Below are 17,985 nucleotides of genomic sequence, written 5' to 3'. Positions count from 1 at the left end.
ATGTGATACAATGGCACACGTGTACCTGCAAATGGTCCAACTATCACTGCCAGTTCGCCCTAACAGCGCGCAATTCCACCGTTAGTGCTGTTACGGCTTCCCCTTCCTGTTATTTTCCCGCACAGAGGTGGGCTTGTACTCGCTCAAATTTCCCTTCCTTCCTTTTACAGGCTTTCACATAAAGGAACAGAAAAAAAGCAAGGGAAGCGATCGCACACAAACACTCCATAAGGGAGGAAATAATCTCACCAGCGAGCGGTGGAAACGGCAGCGGCATGAGCATTAAACAGGTGAAGTGTAAGGAGAAAATAACAACATAGGGGTTGTAAGCAAAAGGGACAACATGAAGTAACAGTAAACGTTCTCTCCGCTACACGCTTCTACTATGCGCCTCCTTCTACACACTTATGTTTCCTTCAATCTTCATCCCTCCCATCCTTTCCTCACACGTCACCATCACAGGGGCATTCAACCTTGCTCCCGCTAAACGTAAAGCTCACCCCACATGAAGGGACAACAACTTCCGCCTTCCCTTTCCCATATGTCACAGTACGCGAGCGCAGATAAAACAGAGTAAAAAAATGAACCGTAGTCAACTGCAGTTGCTGCTACGAATGCCGCCGCTGCCGTGTTGCGAGTCACTAATTAAACAAATTTCCCCTCCCTATCCCCTTTATCCCGCATCTCCACTTCGCTTTCCCTTCACACCCCTCCCCGCCACGCTCACTGTAACACTCGTGTGGTGGGACCGGCATGCAATCCAAGTCAACAATACCCCCCCCCAACCCACCTCCCCAATCCCCCTTTCAGTGTATAACAAAGGGGAGGGAATATAACAGCGTGAAATTCGCGAGAAAAACGTCGGTACCTCATGCGACAAAAAAAAAAACAGTCGGAAGGGGGAAAAATTGAAATAGTGAGCCGTACTTCCCTCGTAACCACATCTGTGTGCATCAGTTGAAGTAAACGAGCACAGGAGGGAATAGAAGCGAGCCGAAGGAAAATAGGAATAAGGGGACAGTAAGATCGAGTGTATTCTCAAACGAAACAGTAATGCAAGTGATCTCCCTACTTTAACCCTCTCTCATGTTATTTGACTCAAGTCGGTGTTCTCACCCCACATACGCACGCACACACGACCTCTCCCAGAGCCACGGCTTCTTGGTGAAGCGACCGCCGCCTTGGGGTGGAGAAGGGTGAAAAAAGAACAAAAACATTCCCGCGTGCAACGGCCGTAACACCACACGCTCATACAGGAACACACGGGCAGAAAAAAAAAAAAGGAAAAGGAAAATTGTCACGTGATCAATCATACGGTGCCGCGGCTTTACAACACAAACACACAGAATGAGCAAACCCCACCAAATACTGCACTAACTGCTGCTAAAGGAGAAATGCCATGCCATTATCGTAGAAAATAAACTGCCTGTCGTGAAACCGGTGTAAAATCACCTCTACGGTTTGTTCAGCGGTCGCACTTTTGTATCCCATCTGTGCTAACTTCCTAACAACAATTGCGGTAGTGACTGGGTCGTGCAGATGAATAATAGAAGCAACCGCACCCTCAAGTTTTGTACTGGTCCACGCGTCCTCCGTAGCCACTTCATCATCCATTCCGCCAGACGCCGAAGCAAACTGATTACGGCTGCTGGCATGAGCAACGAACACCTTTCCATGGTGTTTCACCTCCAGTTCCTCATCCACGCGGTGTACAATGCCATTATCTAATACTGCAGGGGCTGACTTGCTTGCGGCCACACGCGGTTTAGAAGACTTTTTACTAGCTACCGCAGTCCCCTGCGTTGAGGAAACAGTGCTCTCCCCGTCTCCTGAAGTCTGCTGATTTGCACCCTTCTTGGTGTTTTTGACAGCAGAACTTCTAGATTGCTTCTCTAAGGAAGTAGCTTTTGAGTTTGTTCTACTCGTGGAAGTACGAGATGTGTAGTTCTGTGAAAAAATTTTCTGCCGCACTTCCTCGTCGCGCCTGAACTGCTCAAAAACATGGAAAGACTTGGACACTCTCTTTCCAAGTTTTTCACAGTTTGTGTAGTAGAAACTAGCGAGCTTACTATAGTACACCATCTTGCTCTTGCTGTTTGACAGTGGTATGCCGAGCATTATGCATAACACGCGAAGGGCATCGACGGGGAGTTCCTGGAGGCTCAAACCAATAACCTTATCCAGAAGGGTGCGCAAGTACGCTGCGATATAATCCCCGTCCGAGGGATCGTGTTTACGTTGATCCTGTGAAACCTCACAATGTTTTTCCTGATTCTCTTCCTTCGGTACCTTGGAAATACCGCCCTCCTCCTCATCACGGGGCCGCTTCACAGCCCCAGATGTCTCCACAAGAACCGTCCCACTACAGCTTCGATCCACAGCTGCCGAACCACCAATACCCTCGGCATCCTCCTGTAACTGGGGCTTCTTTTTATTTTCACCCCGAGATGCCATTTGCTTAGCGGTAGCAGCTTCTTCAATGGCTTTCCGCCAACGGGCCCTTTCTTCCGCGTCTACGGTACGAAGTAGACGCAACACCCGACCGAATATACCCTTCCGGATATCGTCCTCCTCGCTGCGGGGAGTGGGAGGGAGGCCTTCAAATGGGTTGTAAGACGCAACATCACTGTCGCTCACGCTACCGGTCGAAGACGCAACAGACATCGCTTTTTTTTTTTTAATTGATGACTTTACTTTAGCGTCAACCTTCACTTGTTGCAACTTCACACTCAGTGAACTATATTTGATATCTTATGTTTTAACACTCCGTGATGCCGCGGCTGATTATTTAACTATTCTCTTGTCTTTTTTTTTTTTCCTTCTCTTATCCTCCCCCTTCCCCCTCAGTGCCCAACCCCTTCTAAAGATCTTTTCTCCCCGACAATCAAAATCGTGAAGAAACTTAACGACTCAACCCCTATTTCACCCCTCCCGCGTGCACACGCTGCTTCCTCCCCTTATTCTGTGCTTCTAATCTAGTAGGTCGCGTTGGCTGCTGTTACGGGTGTACGGCCACCTTCCCCACTTTCGGACAGTGACACAAGCAACAATGGCCGAAACACCAGAAAACAAAATGAACAAACGAATAAACAAAAAAAAAAGAGGGGAGGGGAAATGAAAAACCCGTCACTACTGCGTACTTCGTTCGCTCTATTTGAATTATACAGCGCAATCAGAGAAAAGAATGAAGAGTAGAAACAGAATCACACGTGTCAACGAAAAGAAAAAAACGCCAAGAGGAAAGTGTTTCATTGGAATCAACGACGAGAAAGCATATAGTACACAGGTGGGTAGACACACATTCTAGCCCCGGTGTGACAAATGCCGCTAATTGGACTAATGCAACCACTCGACTCGTTAAGTGAAGCTGCGCGTATTTTTTTTTTTTTTTGAGACAAAAAGCAAAAGCAAAACAAAAAAGGCAAGAAACGCCTGACTTCGCTACCCCTTTATCTGCTCGGTCCTTTCTTTTTGTCTATTTCGTGCCCTCTCCAGTTCACAAACAACTCTCCCTGGCACACTCTGCCACCACGACCAGCACCAGCACCACGGTTCGATATGCCCAAACCTACAAGGCCTCCTCTGAGCTGTAGCTGCGAAGAATTTCCAATTTACGTAAGTTTACTCAGCGCCTCACCCGCCGCCCCAACAACACCCCCACGCTCATTTAACTTCTCTTCAAAAGCCATTGTTGTATTTTTCGCCAAAACGAGAGCCCGGCGGAGTGTGAGTTTGCCACCAGAAGCAGCGCTCTCTTCCAAAAGGGGTTCAAAGGAGGCACGATAGTCCACGTAATATTCCGCCACAATGTCACGCAGTTGAGCGCAGAAGGGTGTGTAAATTACAATAGCGGCAGCGACAAGGCAACATGTTGCCCACCAGACAACTCGATCAACACGCTGCAGTCGATCGGCCAAATAGGCCACGTCAGATGTACCGTCGTCACGCGCTGGGAAAGGCAGAGGTTCGGTACCGTCTCCAGTTGGAAGAGGCTTGGAGAGGAAGCGGCATAACGGCTCCCAGCCATCACCGTAGCGATATACGAGCAACCGATCCCGTGGAACAGTTTTTTTGATGCGCTCCTCAAGCATATCAATAAAAGCAACTGGTGATATTTGTTTTCTTTTTCCACATCCCCCACTCACTATGCCCGTGGTCATTTTCTGGACCATTTTGTGAAGGTACGCGCCCGCACGTCGGCGCGCCGCCCGCTCCGTCTGCTGCAAAAGCAGTTCCCACGTTGTTTCCGCCTCTCTCATCCAGGCATCCTTGTCAGTCTCTTCTACGAGAATAACACGTGTGCTTAAAGGGCACTCCCTTAGTATGGATTCAAATGCCAATGTACTGGGTAGCCCTACCAGTGCATCAAAACTAACTCCATTACCCGCTGTTGCGGCCCCACACTGCGAGTTCCCTAAAATAGTGGAGTCAAAAGCCTTCTCCTTGTCAAGAACCGCGCACCACTCCTGCGGATGCGTGCCGACGCGTCCCTCTGTAAATGTGTGACGAAATGTGTACGGCTTGTAACCGAGTTGCGTGAGCGCCGTCGCCATAGTCCCACCTGGCGCCATTGTAAGACAGAGCACGCGAGGAGGTGCGAGAAGTAAAATCCCCCGGCGCCACATGAGGCTTCTCTCCACCCCTCCGCAGAAAAGCCACAGCAGGCGTTCTCACAGCGTTGTTGCAACGCTGCCACCTACACACGGCCACTAGACACAAGTAGGTCTCACGCCTACACCTTATGTTGTTATTCGGGGGAAAGTGGACGAAGCAAAAAAAAATATAGATATGAAGGCAGAAACATAAATGACTTTCCCCTTCCCCTCACGAGGCCGTACCGTTCCAGGAATTTAAAAGGAAGAGAGAGAACTCAAAGTGATGGTCCTGCTACTTAGAGTGCAGTAGAGCACACACGCACACACACACACACAGGTATATATATATATATATATATATACACCTGGCAAACCACATTTATTAGAGATGCTTACCCGATAGTGCACAAAAAGAAGAAAAATGAGTGAAAAAAGTGGGGGAAACAAACCGTCACCAACAGCATCCCTCCGCAACTTGCACACCAATAGTACGCATCGGGCAAAAGACCAATGGAATCATAAAACACGACCTACACAGCCCTGTGTCCTTTGTTCTCCCCCCTTAGCCACCATCATCACAAACCACCATCGCAACCACCTCCCCTATCCCACTGAATTCGAGGAGGCAAGCGAATTCTAGAACAATGGGAATAGCAACTTTGCATCAGAAAGCATAGAGGATCCACCTTCGCCCACACGGTAAATCAGCACGAGCCGAAGCAGATGAAATACCAGGGGTGCAGGCACCCAAAAGGAGTGACTACTACAAAAAGTCGACTACAGCCGTGGCTTTTCCAACGGTGAGTGGCCCTTGATGACGCGCATACCACTAGACACCTCCGGTCCACGCTCCTCTCTTAACTTCTTTGCAAGCTCGTAGCGTGCCTTCAGAGCCATTATCCGGCGCCTCGACTGGTTCGCTCCTCCACCATTTTCCGCCGCTGCGCCCCGCCCCTCCTCCTCCGCTGCGTTAGAAGTTTCAAATGGTCGTGACTTTGAACCAATGCTCCCCGTAGCAAGTAGTTGTTCCCTGAGCAAATTGCCATCATGGCAGGGGCCTTGAACGCTTGCCGTCTCTCTCCCAGAAGACCCACGATTATCGACTTCAGCCGCATGAAGCTGACGTTGCAGACGTTCAATCCACCTATCAGCTGAACCGACAAACAAGGACATATCATTTTCCTCCCCACTCCGTGTTACGCACGATTTTGACGAAGCCGTTTCGGTCAACTGAGGCTCCTGACGCCTTGGAACACCGTCAGAACCCCCTCCATCAAGCTGTTTGACCCGTGCATAGTCGGTGAGGCCGACGGCCTCACGAAGGCACCGCATGTGTGAGACCTCAACCGTAGCAAACATCACCTCGATGCGATAATCTTTAGATACACGCGTAGCATATTCAAAGGCGTGAAAGGGCTGGTGTGTTTGTTTGTAACCCATTTTGTACTCCCCTAAACACGGTTGTTCCACGATGAAAAGGGACCGTGGGCTCATATGTATGCGGGGGAACCAGGGGCTGTCTACGTGCTGCATGTGCATCACAGTGGTCGAAACGAGATTCATTATACCAACGTATGGTCCTACTGTGTGCGGTTTCTTGTGGACGGGATACCCCGAGAAGTTACCGATCATCTCGTTGACTTGGCATATGTTGGGCAAACTTGGAATAATACCGAGATGAAAGAACCGTTCCAGCACTGCCTGTAGAGTGGGGGCACGGTCCATTGCGAAGGCAAGTGTGTCCTTCCCCGGGATTCCAAGCTCTTTTTCGTACAAATTGACGCAGTAACGTGTTTCTTCTGCGATATACGCAGCGCGCCGATCCTGTAACAAGAGCATTAACTCTCCACATATGAGTGCCTCCTCCCCCTTGGTGATCATTCCTTCGTAACCTGTAAGCCCAGCAACAAACAACTTGCGCATCCCATAAGTTGAGCGCGGCTGCCCAATGCTCTCAAAGTTCGGTTCTAACAAATCGCCCCCCAACACATTTGTATAGGAACCTTCGTCCTGATGTCGCCGTCTTCGTGAAGCATCAATAACGTCTTCAGAGGCGACGGAAACACAGTCCTTGTCCATAGATTCAGCCGACGAACCTGGTGTTGCCAGGTTCCCCGTTTCCCTTTCATGTCCTCGCAGGTGGGAGAGAGACCAAGAGTTGTGACGCGCGCGTGACTGAAGCTCGTCACGCGCACAAATGTTGCTATACAGTGCCGATTCCTTTGGTATCGTCGTCCATCCATCCCGCGAATGAAAGTCGCTAGAACTCATTCCGTGGGTTTCAATGTCACTTTCTCCACCATCCGTGAATTCCACAACCGATGCTGCGTTGCGTTCTAATGCCTGCTGCAACATTGTTCGGCGCTCCTCTTTTGTAACTCGGGGAGCCTCATAACCGTGCTCGTCAATACCAACACGTGATGGCAATGGCGTCATCCACTCCCCTGGAATCCCACGATTGCACAAGGCCTCGTGCTGCTGTTGTTGGAAGGCACGATACTCCTCTCGTTGAGAAAGGGGGCGCGTGAGGCCTCTAGGCGACCGATACGGTGTGGATACGGTAGCTGGTGATGCACTCACTTCAGTGCTTCTGGGAGGACGGGGCTCCCTGACTCCCTCCTTCATGTTGAATTGCCGCTTACGACGGGGAGGTGCGGCGGTGCCAGCGGCAACCGTGTGCCTCCACTGTATAAGATAGAAACGTGCGCATCTCATGTGTTAATTGCACAAACAGCACCTGCACGCTCTAATCACCACTTAAACTCGATCCATTCACGACAAAAACCAAATTGCACAAAGGGAAAAAGAGCAGTCAAGCCAAGAGAGTGCTAATGACGGCATCAACGAAGCAGTGGGATGCCTCAAAACTAACCATGCACAACAATAGCCGCCCCCTCCACAAAATGGGAACGAGCTCCTCAGACGGTGCACATGTCAACAACAGGTAGAAATATGCATTTTGCATCGCCAAATGGTGAGTATCCCGAAGAGCCCAACAACTTTTGGTGGACAGGTTGAAATAATGGGGACATCAAGCGTCCTACCTCGATCCCAGATATACTACTCACGGTGGCATACCCCGTTCACAGCCCCAGGTTGTGTGAATTGACGCACAATGTCTCCATCACACTCCTCTGCGTCAGCCCCGGGTAAGATAAAATCAGCAAGCATTCCCCCCACCTCCGTACGCTCCCTCTGCGATAGAGATTGCCGCACTCGTGAGCGCTGATCGGGCTGCATCTCCCGAAAAACATCTTTGATGCTTGTGACACGTTGACGCACACCCGCGGGGTATAGAGAAGTCATCTGCACCGACGGAAGCACAACTCCTAGGGGGAAAACGCCCTTTCCGTCAGTAGCACTGGAACCCCTGGCGCACACACCCCTATCGTCATTTTGGATTGAGTCGAGAAAAAGCGCCACGTTGTAGTTGTCAGCAGAAAATGACTTCCATTTACTGTCCCCTACGATTATACCAAGTACGACGCTGCCCACAAGGTACTTCGCTTCAACTCCAGTTTGCCCGATTTTCGTTACTTCCATCGCGTCCTCGCCACCTGCAACACTCGCAGCGCCACGACCACTCCCACGAGTATCTTGGCCCTCACAAGACGAATGGCTATCCTGCATGACACTTTCAAAGCAGGAGCAGTGCCACTCACAGAGTGAGACTTTTTCCTCCTCACTGCCACAACCGGGAGCACCCCTACGGGTACGCCACTCCAACACACCACGCCCCTTCACTCCATTTATCACCAACAATCCACAAAGACTTGACAACAACCGCGGGGTAATAGGAGACGTGGTATCGTCCTGCCCCGCATTCATTGGTCCATATGTTGATTTCGTGCAAAAGGCAAAAAGTTTCTTATTAAGCTGCTGCCTCTGATGTTGTAACAAAAGGGTAAGTAATGACCCTAAAAGCAGTTCGAGGTCAGGACAGGTGTGAACGAGGATTAGGGCTATTCGTTCCAACACCGATGGCGCAAAAGGAACGCGAGAAAATGGGGAACCTGAAACCTTGCAAAGGAACCGCCGAACAGTCCGCCAGTGATGGGCAGTCTCATGCAGCGATGGGAGCTCACCATCCGTGCATTCACAGCTCAATTCTACATCCACTCCAGCGGTTGCATCAGTAGCCGATGTAGTTCCGGTTCCCCGACACTTGTCAATCTTACCTACCTCCTCCTGTTCAACGACCCACGCCAGCAACTGTAGTAGCGAAACATACAGATGCTGTGCAGGTGGCGGGTTACAACTCAACTCACCCCGAAGTGAAGAATGCACAGCGGTGTCTTCACGCGCGTTGTCACTTGCGACGGCAATCATGTTGGAGGAAACGAACACCGCACACCTGTGGTCATCAGGTATCGAGAGAGAGAGCGTCACCAAGTGCGAAAGAATCAAATCAAGCATAAACCAACCAGATGAAGAGGAGAAAGTGCGACGCTGCTGGGCAATAAACTGCCATGCTAACGACCCGCTTCCAAAGGAGAAGCAGCCACGAGGACACACGCCCTCGTGACTTCCATTGCCCCCCGACCACAACAACCCGGTCAGGAGTCGCTCCAAGGCAGCATCCTCATTCAACTTCTGCGACAAGAGCAATTGGTGCTGAGCCAAAAGCAGCCGCACTCCCCGCGTGCCACTTCGTGATAAATGGGTAACACAACAGCGGCGCAAGTGTGCTGCAACACTCGGATGACACAAAGGGATAATGTCCCTCTCGATACACTCCACCAGAGGAAAGTGCAGATCACCAGCCGATCCTTTCTCAGCAGTGATATTTGGCGGGTTGCCCGTCGAGGCCAACAGGGACATAAGGCGCAGAAAAACAAACATGGACGGCTTAGAAACCTCCAAAGCTGTATCGCCATCGCACCCCCGTAGGCTGTCATTCGCCGAAAAGGCTGAGGACGCAGGGTCTAGTTGAAGTAAGGGCAGTGATGAGTAATCACGAAATATCTCAACCGTGCAACGCCACGCATCAGCAACCTCGTCCAGAGCATCCCTCTCGCAGCGGTATACTTCCTCTGGGGAAGTGAAAACAGGAATGTTTGGTCGAGAGGAAGAAAGACAAACCCCAGAGCCAAAAAACTCACGGTGTTTCCAGTGAAGTTGGTGTCGACCGCTGTCCGCGAGGGAAGAACTCGCGGCGAGGTTCTCTCGGTCGCCGTTGTGGGAGAAGGTGCTGTAGGATGCAACGAAACGAGCTCGACGCTGCTTGTACGTACGCGGCAAGTCACTAAATGGCCAATTGTATGGGTCCCCCACGTTTTGCTGATTGTCCACATCGGTATTTTCACCACCATTGAGTACACCCCCGTACAGCTCAAATGGGATTTTACAGGATAGACATTCCAGTCGCCACCGGCACAGTGCCTCCTCTTTCCCAACAAAGGAAAGACGGCGCGTACCCATGGCTGACACGGCTGCTTCCTCAAGTGCCTCCAATGAAAGCAACGTTGCGACTGTGCTTCCCGCATGAAAAACGTGTGGAAACTTCTCCAGAAGTTTTGCATGAATATTCCTCCACAGCAGAGCACAGTTGCCTGGACGGCGGGCAGGTGAAATATGAAACACTCCAGACTCCTCGTAACAACGGAAGACCGTTGTGAATAGCATCTTGGCCCAGCCTGGCAAAACCGGCAGGCTTTCCTTCACGTCCGCCGAAAACGGAACGCTCGACCACGATTGTTGCCCTTGTTGTGGGTGGCACGCTCTGTTCATGAAGTCGGCATACTCTTCGCGTACGGCGCGGACAAGACGCTCGTATGTTAACCCGCGGTTATGTTCACGTTGAAACTTCTCCGCATGTCGTTCTAGCATCGCGGCTGCTGCAATAGCCCCAACGAACACCAGCCAGTCTTCGTATTTCTCCTTGTAAAGATGAAACTGCGGACCCCCTTCGGAGGATCGAGACTCCACACCAACCACCAAAGCATCATCACTGGGCCCGACACCATGTTTATTGCCGATGTCGCAAGACTTGGTGTCCGCAACCTCAGAGGTGTCCTCAGCACCTGCTAAGCAGCCTCCGCAAACTATGCCGTATACGGCGTCATAAAGCAATTCACGCAGTACGAACTCCTCTTCCACCACCGCGTCGCCCATTCTGAGTGCAACCATCAACACACGACCGAATAACGCAGACGAAACCAGGTACTTCTTGGCAGGCACTTGAGACAAGCACTCTGCAATAGTCTGTCGGTCTCGATCATCAATTATTTCTCCCCCCAACCGTACCCTACGCAAAACATCCGCAACCTCCTTTCGCTGCTGCAACTGCAGTTCGAGTGGAAAGAGATGTGGATTGTGATGCCACCAGCGGCGCAACAACTTAACCGCCAGCCAATCTTGCTTGTCGCGTACAAGGGCCTCAAACGTGTGGTGAAATGCGTAGGCGGAAGCGTGCATCACCCGCTCCAGAGTAAGGGGTTTCTTATGTGGCACACTGTCGCGAGCGGCTTTCTCCGTATCTTCATCGGTGCAATTGTTGCTGCAAATGGAAGCGGCGTTGGAACTGGTGGTAGGATCATTTCGGACGGAATAGCGTGCCAGGCGTGCCCTCATAGCAGTGAGCAAAAGCTCCTCGTCTTCCTTATCTGCGCAATCCGAATCCGTGGTCCGTCGCGTGTGAAGCTGCGCGTCGGTAGACGTTCCAGCGTCACGGCTCCCCTCGAGCATAGTAAACGAGCAGCATTTTGCTTGAGATGTTCCACTTGCATCAGGCTCGGGGTTGTTGTCTCCGTCCTCCCCATTTGAACCATAGAGAACAGCATGTTTAATATTTGCAATAGCGTGCCAAGGATGAAGCGGCTGTGCCTTTACACTGCTTTTTCTATCCCCCACACGTTCGGTGACGCGCGGTGCCGCTGCAACCCTCCTTGCGGTGAGCGGGCACTTTAATGAAAGTGCGGAGTTGTTGTTTTCTGCACACGACCCTATTACCGCAAAGTGATTGGGAAACAGTGAAGCAAAGAAGGGCGTGACGTGCAGCCGGTCATCCACACCCCCTGTGTCACCACCAACTGCATTTGAATTTAACACAGGACTCACTCGATAACTGAAACGTGATGATGCCAACGGCAGTGTGAGCCCTGCCGGCGGCGCACTCAGTGATTCGAGGAAACGTCGGCATAACATATACACAGCTATCCTGTACTTCCAGCGAGAGCGAAAGAGTATGGTGGGGGAGAAGGAAAAAAAGTGACATTCACACAAACGTATATATATATATATGTAAACATGCGTTTATTTTTCATATAGAAAGACGCACAGCTAGGGTAATTAAGCTTATGGGGCAGCAAAGGGGGGAACTGGTCTTTGATACTCAAGTTTTACCGTGAACTTGTATTGGTTTGGTGCTACCGTATGTGCGGAGGTTTGTTTGTCGATAACAGTCGCGGTAGACCCGGTACCCTCATACGGCTGCTTCTTCCTCTCACACCCAATTCAAACGGAAGAAAGTTGACGGACGACTGCAGGTGGTACCAGCGTTGTAATATGCAAAGAGTCATGGGCAGGCATGATTTGGGGGAGGCGGGGGAGATGGAAGAAACAAAAATAAAAAAAAGTGAAATTAAGTGAAAGAACGAAGACACAAAAGAGAAATCGATGGAGGGGGGTGGCGCCAACGCAGCCACCGATGGCATCCACCGAGGAGAGAGGAAGGATTTTTTTTAAAAAAAAAAAAAGTGAGGTTAGAGTCAGGGCAAACCCAGCTAGAATTCCCCCTCCCCCAGTATTTCACATGCGGCGTCACAAATGTACCTGAATATCCGCAAGACAAAGTGAAGATGGAGTAAAGGAAAAAAAAAGTGAAATGTTAAAGGGATAAGACAAAAAGTATGAACAGAGACAGTTCCATCACGAAAAAAAAAAACAAAAAAGTGGCACCCTATACGGCCCTCATACTGTGCCATAACCTGAGAATGCATTCCCGGGCACAGCGGCTTGAGGAGCCATGAAACTAAAGCGGCTTCCCTCCCCACACACACAAACACACACACACGCGCGCGCACCTACGCACCTAGAATCAGATATGATATTTTTCTCTAAACGCACACATGTGCCCCCCTGCGCTACAAACGCAATAAATCGAACCCTCGTCGAGCTCTCGCGGTGATATTATCACATTACTCATCCAAAATGTCTCCTCGTCCCTCACCGCTCCCCCCGCCCCTTGTCGTCATCCCACCTCTGCAAAATAAAAATATAAAAAAAAGGAGGCAATAAACCCCCACACCATCCTCTACGAAAGCACACACGGAAGCGTAAAAAAGAAAAGAAGGAAAATTGGGGAAAACAACAAAAAGGGGGGTGACGCGATACGACGGAAGTGGCTGGCGGAAAAAGAAAGAAAGAGATATAGAGATAGTTATGAACATAGTTTTTGCATTGCATGGAAGCGAGCTCAACTGTCAAAACAGACCTTTGGGTTTTTTTTGCGGCACAATCTCTGAAGGAAAGGGAAAGTCCCCTACTGGATAGAAGAGAACAAGGGGAAAAAAAAAAAGCAACAACTAACATTGCTGTTTTAAAAGGGTTTTAAAAAGGTATTAAAAAGTAAAAAAAAAAACACCAACTCATTGACGGAATTTTTGATTTTCCCAATACACAAATGCATATATATATATATATATATATGCATACTAAACGGCGACCCTCCATCCCATCCTCAATGAGAACTCCAGACGGACTTAAGAGAAAAGGAACATGTGAATTCAACCAAAGGAAAGAAAGAAGGGCTAAACCAAAGGCGGCAGAAGATGTAAAAAAGTGGAAAATGAGATACGGGCACCGTTTCAAATTTTTTCCAACTCCCTTACATTATTTCGAACCATATGCATCGCTGGTTCACCCATTATTGTATGTTTGTGCATGTGTGTTCGCCTTTTTCTTTACAATTCCTCAATGCAGATTATTCCATTTTTCATCTCCCTCGCGCTAGTCTTCCTCTTTTTTTTTTTTTTGAGGGTGGGGTTATTTTTGAACTTTTTCTTTCTTTCCTCCATCCCTTCCACTTCCCCTCTTCGTGCCTCACAACTTCCCTCCCCCTCATGCATTTTAGTTTGGCCTTTTATTCTCTTCCATATACCTCACCACACACATAAATATAGATATACATATCTTTTAAGTGGAGCATGAAAAGCGAAATAATAAGGAAAAATATTTCACCACCGTGCAAACCACTGCAACCCACGCTCCAAAATAAGCGATCAAAACTCTCCCAACGGGTGGGTAACGGAAAAAAACGAAATAGAAGAGGGAAAATGAAAAGTGAAAGATAGAGATAAAAGAAGTGAAACAAAGGGGGCAGAAGCCGGCCCCAAACGGCGGCTACACACTTAACGATTTCTGCAGTGCAACGGCAGCCCTCATGTTAACCATGCAAATGCACATGCAGGTATACCCTTACTACCTCACAAGCACAGCAACATCATATATATATATATATATATATATATATATATAACAATCATCGTTTAGAACCGACACAAACAATAACATGCCGCAGCACAAGCTACGAACTCTGTGAAATCTAGGCATCGTGCTGCGACACTGCAAGTGAGGTGGCAGACTCGACCATACAGAGACAGGGAAGGAAAAGGAGGGGGAAAGCCAACGACGCAACGAAATGATGACGAAGCGGAACTTGCACGTAGGCGATGGTGGGTACACATTTCTTTCTGCACATGTGCCGCTGCAGACCTCCTTGCTGAATGACAGGGCATTTGTCACGAGCACACATATGACCCCTCAAGTGGCACCAACATACCCGAAAGACAAAGAGAAAATCAGGAACACGACACTTCCCGCGAAGGCGCTCTTCCAGGGACCGATGCAGGTGAAATGGAAGTAAGCGAAGAAGATCTTCCTTTTGGTGTGTTTGGCGTAACTGCCGCATGTTTTGCTGCCGGGCGCCTCCTCGAGATGATTTTCATCTTCCCAGAGGCAAATCCCTCTCCACAAAGATACCTTACCGCCTGTTGGCAAGCAGACGACCTAACAAGACGCGTTGAGGGTGAAATAAAAGGATGGCTCCCCACAAAATAAATCGCAGAAGCCCTTCGCTCAAGTTCGTGCAAAGGAAGAGTCGAGCCCAGCATATCCGCTTTATGCGGCTTTGTGAGGCCAGGTGTCTTTGAACCCCTTAGTTGGGCCTCGCTCGGCGGCATTTCCGGTTCGGGACTTTCTCCGCCATCGGACATCCCACAGCCCCTCCGACGCTCCATATTGACACGCATCATATGTTTTCGCAGCAATAGATTGTTCACGTTATCGAGCCACTCCAAAAGTATAACGCACACTACGTACAGTTGTCGGTCCATTCGATTCCTCACGAAGTCGCTCACAAGAATAGCGTTACGCCGATTCAACTTCACGCAGAGGGGAGAATTCTCCACTATTACGCTACGCTCAATATAACGACCAAGAAGGCGCAGGTCCTTTGTGTATCCAGATTCGTCGTACCAACGCGCGTCGCGGCATATAACACAATCAAAGATGGTGCCATCAGGGTCAAGTCGATCGACTACGGGACGTGCAACCGATTCCACACTTGCGGTCCACAGAACAATCTCCAGCTGCACCAAAGGACCATTACCGGCCGTCACATCCGTCGGAACTAGTCCGCTTCTGCTACCGGAGTTTCCTACACTTTCCGCGGAGGCGCTTGCATCACGAACTGGCGAGCCCCCATCCCCAGGTGCGATGCAGCGGGGATATAGCGACCGCAGTTTTCCCAGTATATCAATCGCACCGGGTCTAAGTATGGCGGGACCGTTCACGCGGTTGTTACAAAGGGTTTCGTCAAGGTCGAACACAATTGTCGCCGTACGCTCTTTCTCAGAAGTTGAGCTCAGAGTGCGTGCGAGAAGCCGTTCTACAACAGGTTCAGTTTTACTCGGGACTTTACCCTCAACCATATCTGTGAGAGAGTGTCGAGTAAGACCCTCAAGGGTGGAGGGGCTCTTAGCTGGGGGCCTTTCTGTTTTCTCTTGCTCTTTTTGGAAGGAACCCAGTAATGATGAAAATGTCAACGACGACAAGTATGCCGTACCATCCCCGGCACGCGCTGTATGTTCACGCCTGCTGCTCCTTCCATACAGCGGCGGCGAAGAAGGAAGTGCCGGAGTTGTTGCAGTCGCAAACACGCCAACCACAGAATTACTCCTCTCAGGTAAATCGATGGTCGTGGAGCTTTCCCCCTTCAACACAGATATAGAGGTGTGAAGATCGCTGTGGGAAGCCGCTGTTGAAGGTGTTTCCTGGGCATCCTTGCCACACTCGGGCCTGGAAACTATTCGATCGAACATTTCAAACGGGCGCGAGAGCGATTGGACGCAACTTTCTCTTTTCCTTCCCTGCATCTCTGCGATATTGTGTGCCACAACATGCACCACAGCCGGTACACCCTTTGGGGTATTAAAGGGCCGTGGTAACTGAACACTTGACTCAGCATTACTACTCTCAATCTCTCCCTCTGCAGGTGTCCCGTTGCTCCGCACGCTTGCCTCACCCATACTTCGACAACTAGACCTTCTCTTCTTGCGCTTCCCGCTTTTCTTCCGTGACGTCCGCTGCGGCGTCTTTGTATTCGTCGCATTTTTCTTCTTGTTATCGTCCCTAGAGTTATTCGCTTTTGCCTTACGGGGTTTCTGCTGACCCTTCTGTTTCCGTTGCTTCCCCCCAGCAGACCTGGAGGTCTCACAGATGGTTGAGTTTTCCTCCACTTTGTCCGTGGATACGGAACAACTGCCCATGGAAAACAAACCCTCACCGTCAGGTACCTGCTTCGCATTGCTGCTCGAAGGGAAGTTACTTGAGGTCGTCGCCTGCAGAGCAACGGCACGGGTGGTGGTAAGGCCCTCGAAGAGCTCAGACCGGGATCGCTCATACGACCGTGCGGTTAGAGGCACACTCTCCTTTCCCTCTGTGGCCGAGAAAGAGCACATGCTTTCCCTCCCAAAGGAAAAAATATTCATGTTTTCTTTTTTGTCTCTGACCAAAAGAAAGCAAGTCCGATAGGAGTCAAATGCACACTCCAGGATACGCTAAGTCTAAGAAGGCACACCGGCAAAGTCGCAGCACGTCTCCGTATGCGTTTATGTGGCCCTTGTTACCTTTAATTATTTCTCTTTTTTTTTTTTCTTCTTCAGGGATTGCCGTTACTTCAGTGGGTCTCACCACTCCACACTATCCCGCCCCAATTCCCTTGAGCGTCCCTATTAGGTTCACGTCCCTTAATTTCTGGCTTGTTTAATGTGTTATTCACTCACAATACCTGAAAAGGTACATACAACAAATAATTTTTTTAAAAAAGGGCACATGGAAACACAAACAGTGAGAAGACAAAGAGGAAGAAGAGTAACAAGCAAGAATGAGGGTGAAATCCAGCAAGTAAATGCCGCAGCAATGGGGGGAATTTTAGACAAGAGAAAAGATATGCTTCAAGGAATGCTACGGTGTGCCAGCAATGACTGTGCGCGACCTTAGAGACGTCATAATCATCCATTGTTCACTCACTTACCATAGAAATTAAGTAACACACTCTTTCCCAAGAAAACTGCCTTCTGTAAACCTGTACATGGAGCGAAAGAAGTGCAGCCAAAATTTAAAAAGAAAGAAAAAAAAAGTAATCAAATGTATCACACAACAGTTGTGAGTGAAGACAGGGGAAAGGACTGCAAGAAAGGAAAGAAAAACAAAAGTATAGGAATACCGTTTCGCCTACAATACTGATGGCAATGGAGAAGGGCACCACTGATTCACAAGCTTAACAAAAAAAAAAAGGGAACAACAATAGGGGGGTGAAAGGGGAAAACAGAAAGAAAAAAACTTATAACCCCTACTACACCGGAAAAGTTAATGTACTTTCCCGCTGCCAGGGTTCCCCACACACACACACACACACACACACACACACACACACACCTCCTCCTCCACAAGCGTACATATTCATATATGTATATTCATGTTATCATTATATAACTTTTCTCTCCTTACCATGAATCCTAAAACAAGTATTTTAAACTTACAGGAAAACGTATATATATATATATATATATATATATATATATATATATATATGTGTGTGTGTGTGTGTGTGAGATATGTGTGTGTGTGTGTGGGGGGGGGGGGGGGGGGGGATAGAGAGAGTGTGTGTGTGTATATGTATGTGTGTGTGTGTGTGGGGGGGGGGTGTGTGTGTGTGTGTGTGTGTGTGTGGCTGACTCTCTCTCTTTCTTTTCTAAAAAAAAAAAAATCTTTATGGTGACGAATAAATATGCGGGAAGGCGGGCAGACCCAACGCGTTGCTTCACGGTAAACATTTACACAAGCCTTCCAGGTATGCGATTGTTGTTGTTGCTGGTGTGTTCCCCCC

The 17,985-nt window shown here is 49.3% G+C and overlaps 8 protein-coding genes across 8 annotated transcripts; 1 reads left to right on the top strand and 7 right to left on the bottom strand.

The window, feature by feature from the left end:
* Positions 1 to 1,383: 1,383 nt before the first annotated feature.
* Positions 1,384 to 2,664, bottom strand: TbgDal_X13880 (hypothetical protein, conserved; the record flags this gene model as incomplete). The annotated part of the gene is made up of 1 exon (XM_011780253.1): positions 1,384 to 2,664. The coding sequence occupies one exon, from the start codon at positions 2,662 to 2,664 to the stop codon at positions 1,384 to 1,386; it is 1,281 nt and encodes a 426-aa protein (XP_011778555.1).
* Positions 2,665 to 3,611: 947 nt separating this feature from the next.
* On the bottom strand, positions 3,612 to 4,625 carry TbgDal_X13870 (hypothetical protein, conserved; the record flags this gene model as incomplete). Its single annotated transcript, XM_011780252.1, has 1 exon — positions 3,612 to 4,625. The coding sequence occupies one exon, from the start codon at positions 4,623 to 4,625 to the stop codon at positions 3,612 to 3,614; it is 1,014 nt and encodes a 337-aa protein (XP_011778554.1).
* A 747-nt stretch (positions 4,626 to 5,372) lies between these two features.
* Positions 5,373 to 7,310, bottom strand: TbgDal_X13860 (hypothetical protein, conserved; the record flags this gene model as incomplete). The annotated part of the gene is made up of 1 exon (XM_011780251.1): positions 5,373 to 7,310. The coding sequence occupies one exon, from the start codon at positions 7,308 to 7,310 to the stop codon at positions 5,373 to 5,375; it is 1,938 nt and encodes a 645-aa protein (XP_011778553.1).
* Positions 7,311 to 7,655: 345 nt separating this feature from the next.
* Positions 7,656 to 11,741, bottom strand: TbgDal_X13850 (hypothetical protein, conserved; the record flags this gene model as incomplete). The annotated part of the gene is made up of 1 exon (XM_011780250.1): positions 7,656 to 11,741. The coding sequence occupies one exon, from the start codon at positions 11,739 to 11,741 to the stop codon at positions 7,656 to 7,658; it is 4,086 nt and encodes a 1,361-aa protein (XP_011778552.1).
* Positions 11,742 to 12,761: 1,020 nt separating this feature from the next.
* TbgDal_X13840 (hypothetical protein, unlikely) lies at positions 12,762 to 13,127 on the bottom strand (the record flags this gene model as incomplete). The annotated part of the gene is made up of 1 exon (XM_011780249.1): positions 12,762 to 13,127. The coding sequence occupies one exon, from the start codon at positions 13,125 to 13,127 to the stop codon at positions 12,762 to 12,764; it is 366 nt and encodes a 121-aa protein (XP_011778551.1).
* A 91-nt stretch (positions 13,128 to 13,218) lies between these two features.
* TbgDal_X13830 (hypothetical protein, unlikely) lies at positions 13,219 to 13,548 on the top strand (the record flags this gene model as incomplete). Its single annotated transcript, XM_011780248.1, has 1 exon — positions 13,219 to 13,548. One exon carries the CDS (start codon positions 13,219 to 13,221, stop codon positions 13,546 to 13,548), a length of 330 nt encoding a protein of 109 aa, XP_011778550.1.
* Positions 13,549 to 14,395: 847 nt separating this feature from the next.
* Positions 14,396 to 16,585, bottom strand: TbgDal_X13820 (hypothetical protein, conserved; the record flags this gene model as incomplete). Its single annotated transcript, XM_011780247.1, has 1 exon — positions 14,396 to 16,585. The coding sequence occupies one exon, from the start codon at positions 16,583 to 16,585 to the stop codon at positions 14,396 to 14,398; it is 2,190 nt and encodes a 729-aa protein (XP_011778549.1).
* A 1,029-nt stretch (positions 16,586 to 17,614) lies between these two features.
* Positions 17,615 to 17,932, bottom strand: TbgDal_X13810 (hypothetical protein, unlikely; the record flags this gene model as incomplete). Its single annotated transcript, XM_011780246.1, has 1 exon — positions 17,615 to 17,932. The coding sequence occupies one exon, from the start codon at positions 17,930 to 17,932 to the stop codon at positions 17,615 to 17,617; it is 318 nt and encodes a 105-aa protein (XP_011778548.1).
* Positions 17,933 to 17,985: the final 53 nt, after the last annotated feature.

This window comes from Trypanosoma brucei, chromosome 10, assembly GCF_000210295.1.
Source record: "Trypanosoma brucei gambiense DAL972 chromosome 10, complete sequence".
Taxonomy (NCBI): Eukaryota; Euglenozoa; class Kinetoplastea; order Trypanosomatida; family Trypanosomatidae; genus Trypanosoma; species Trypanosoma brucei.
This window is presented reverse-complemented; position numbering and strand designations above follow the sequence as displayed.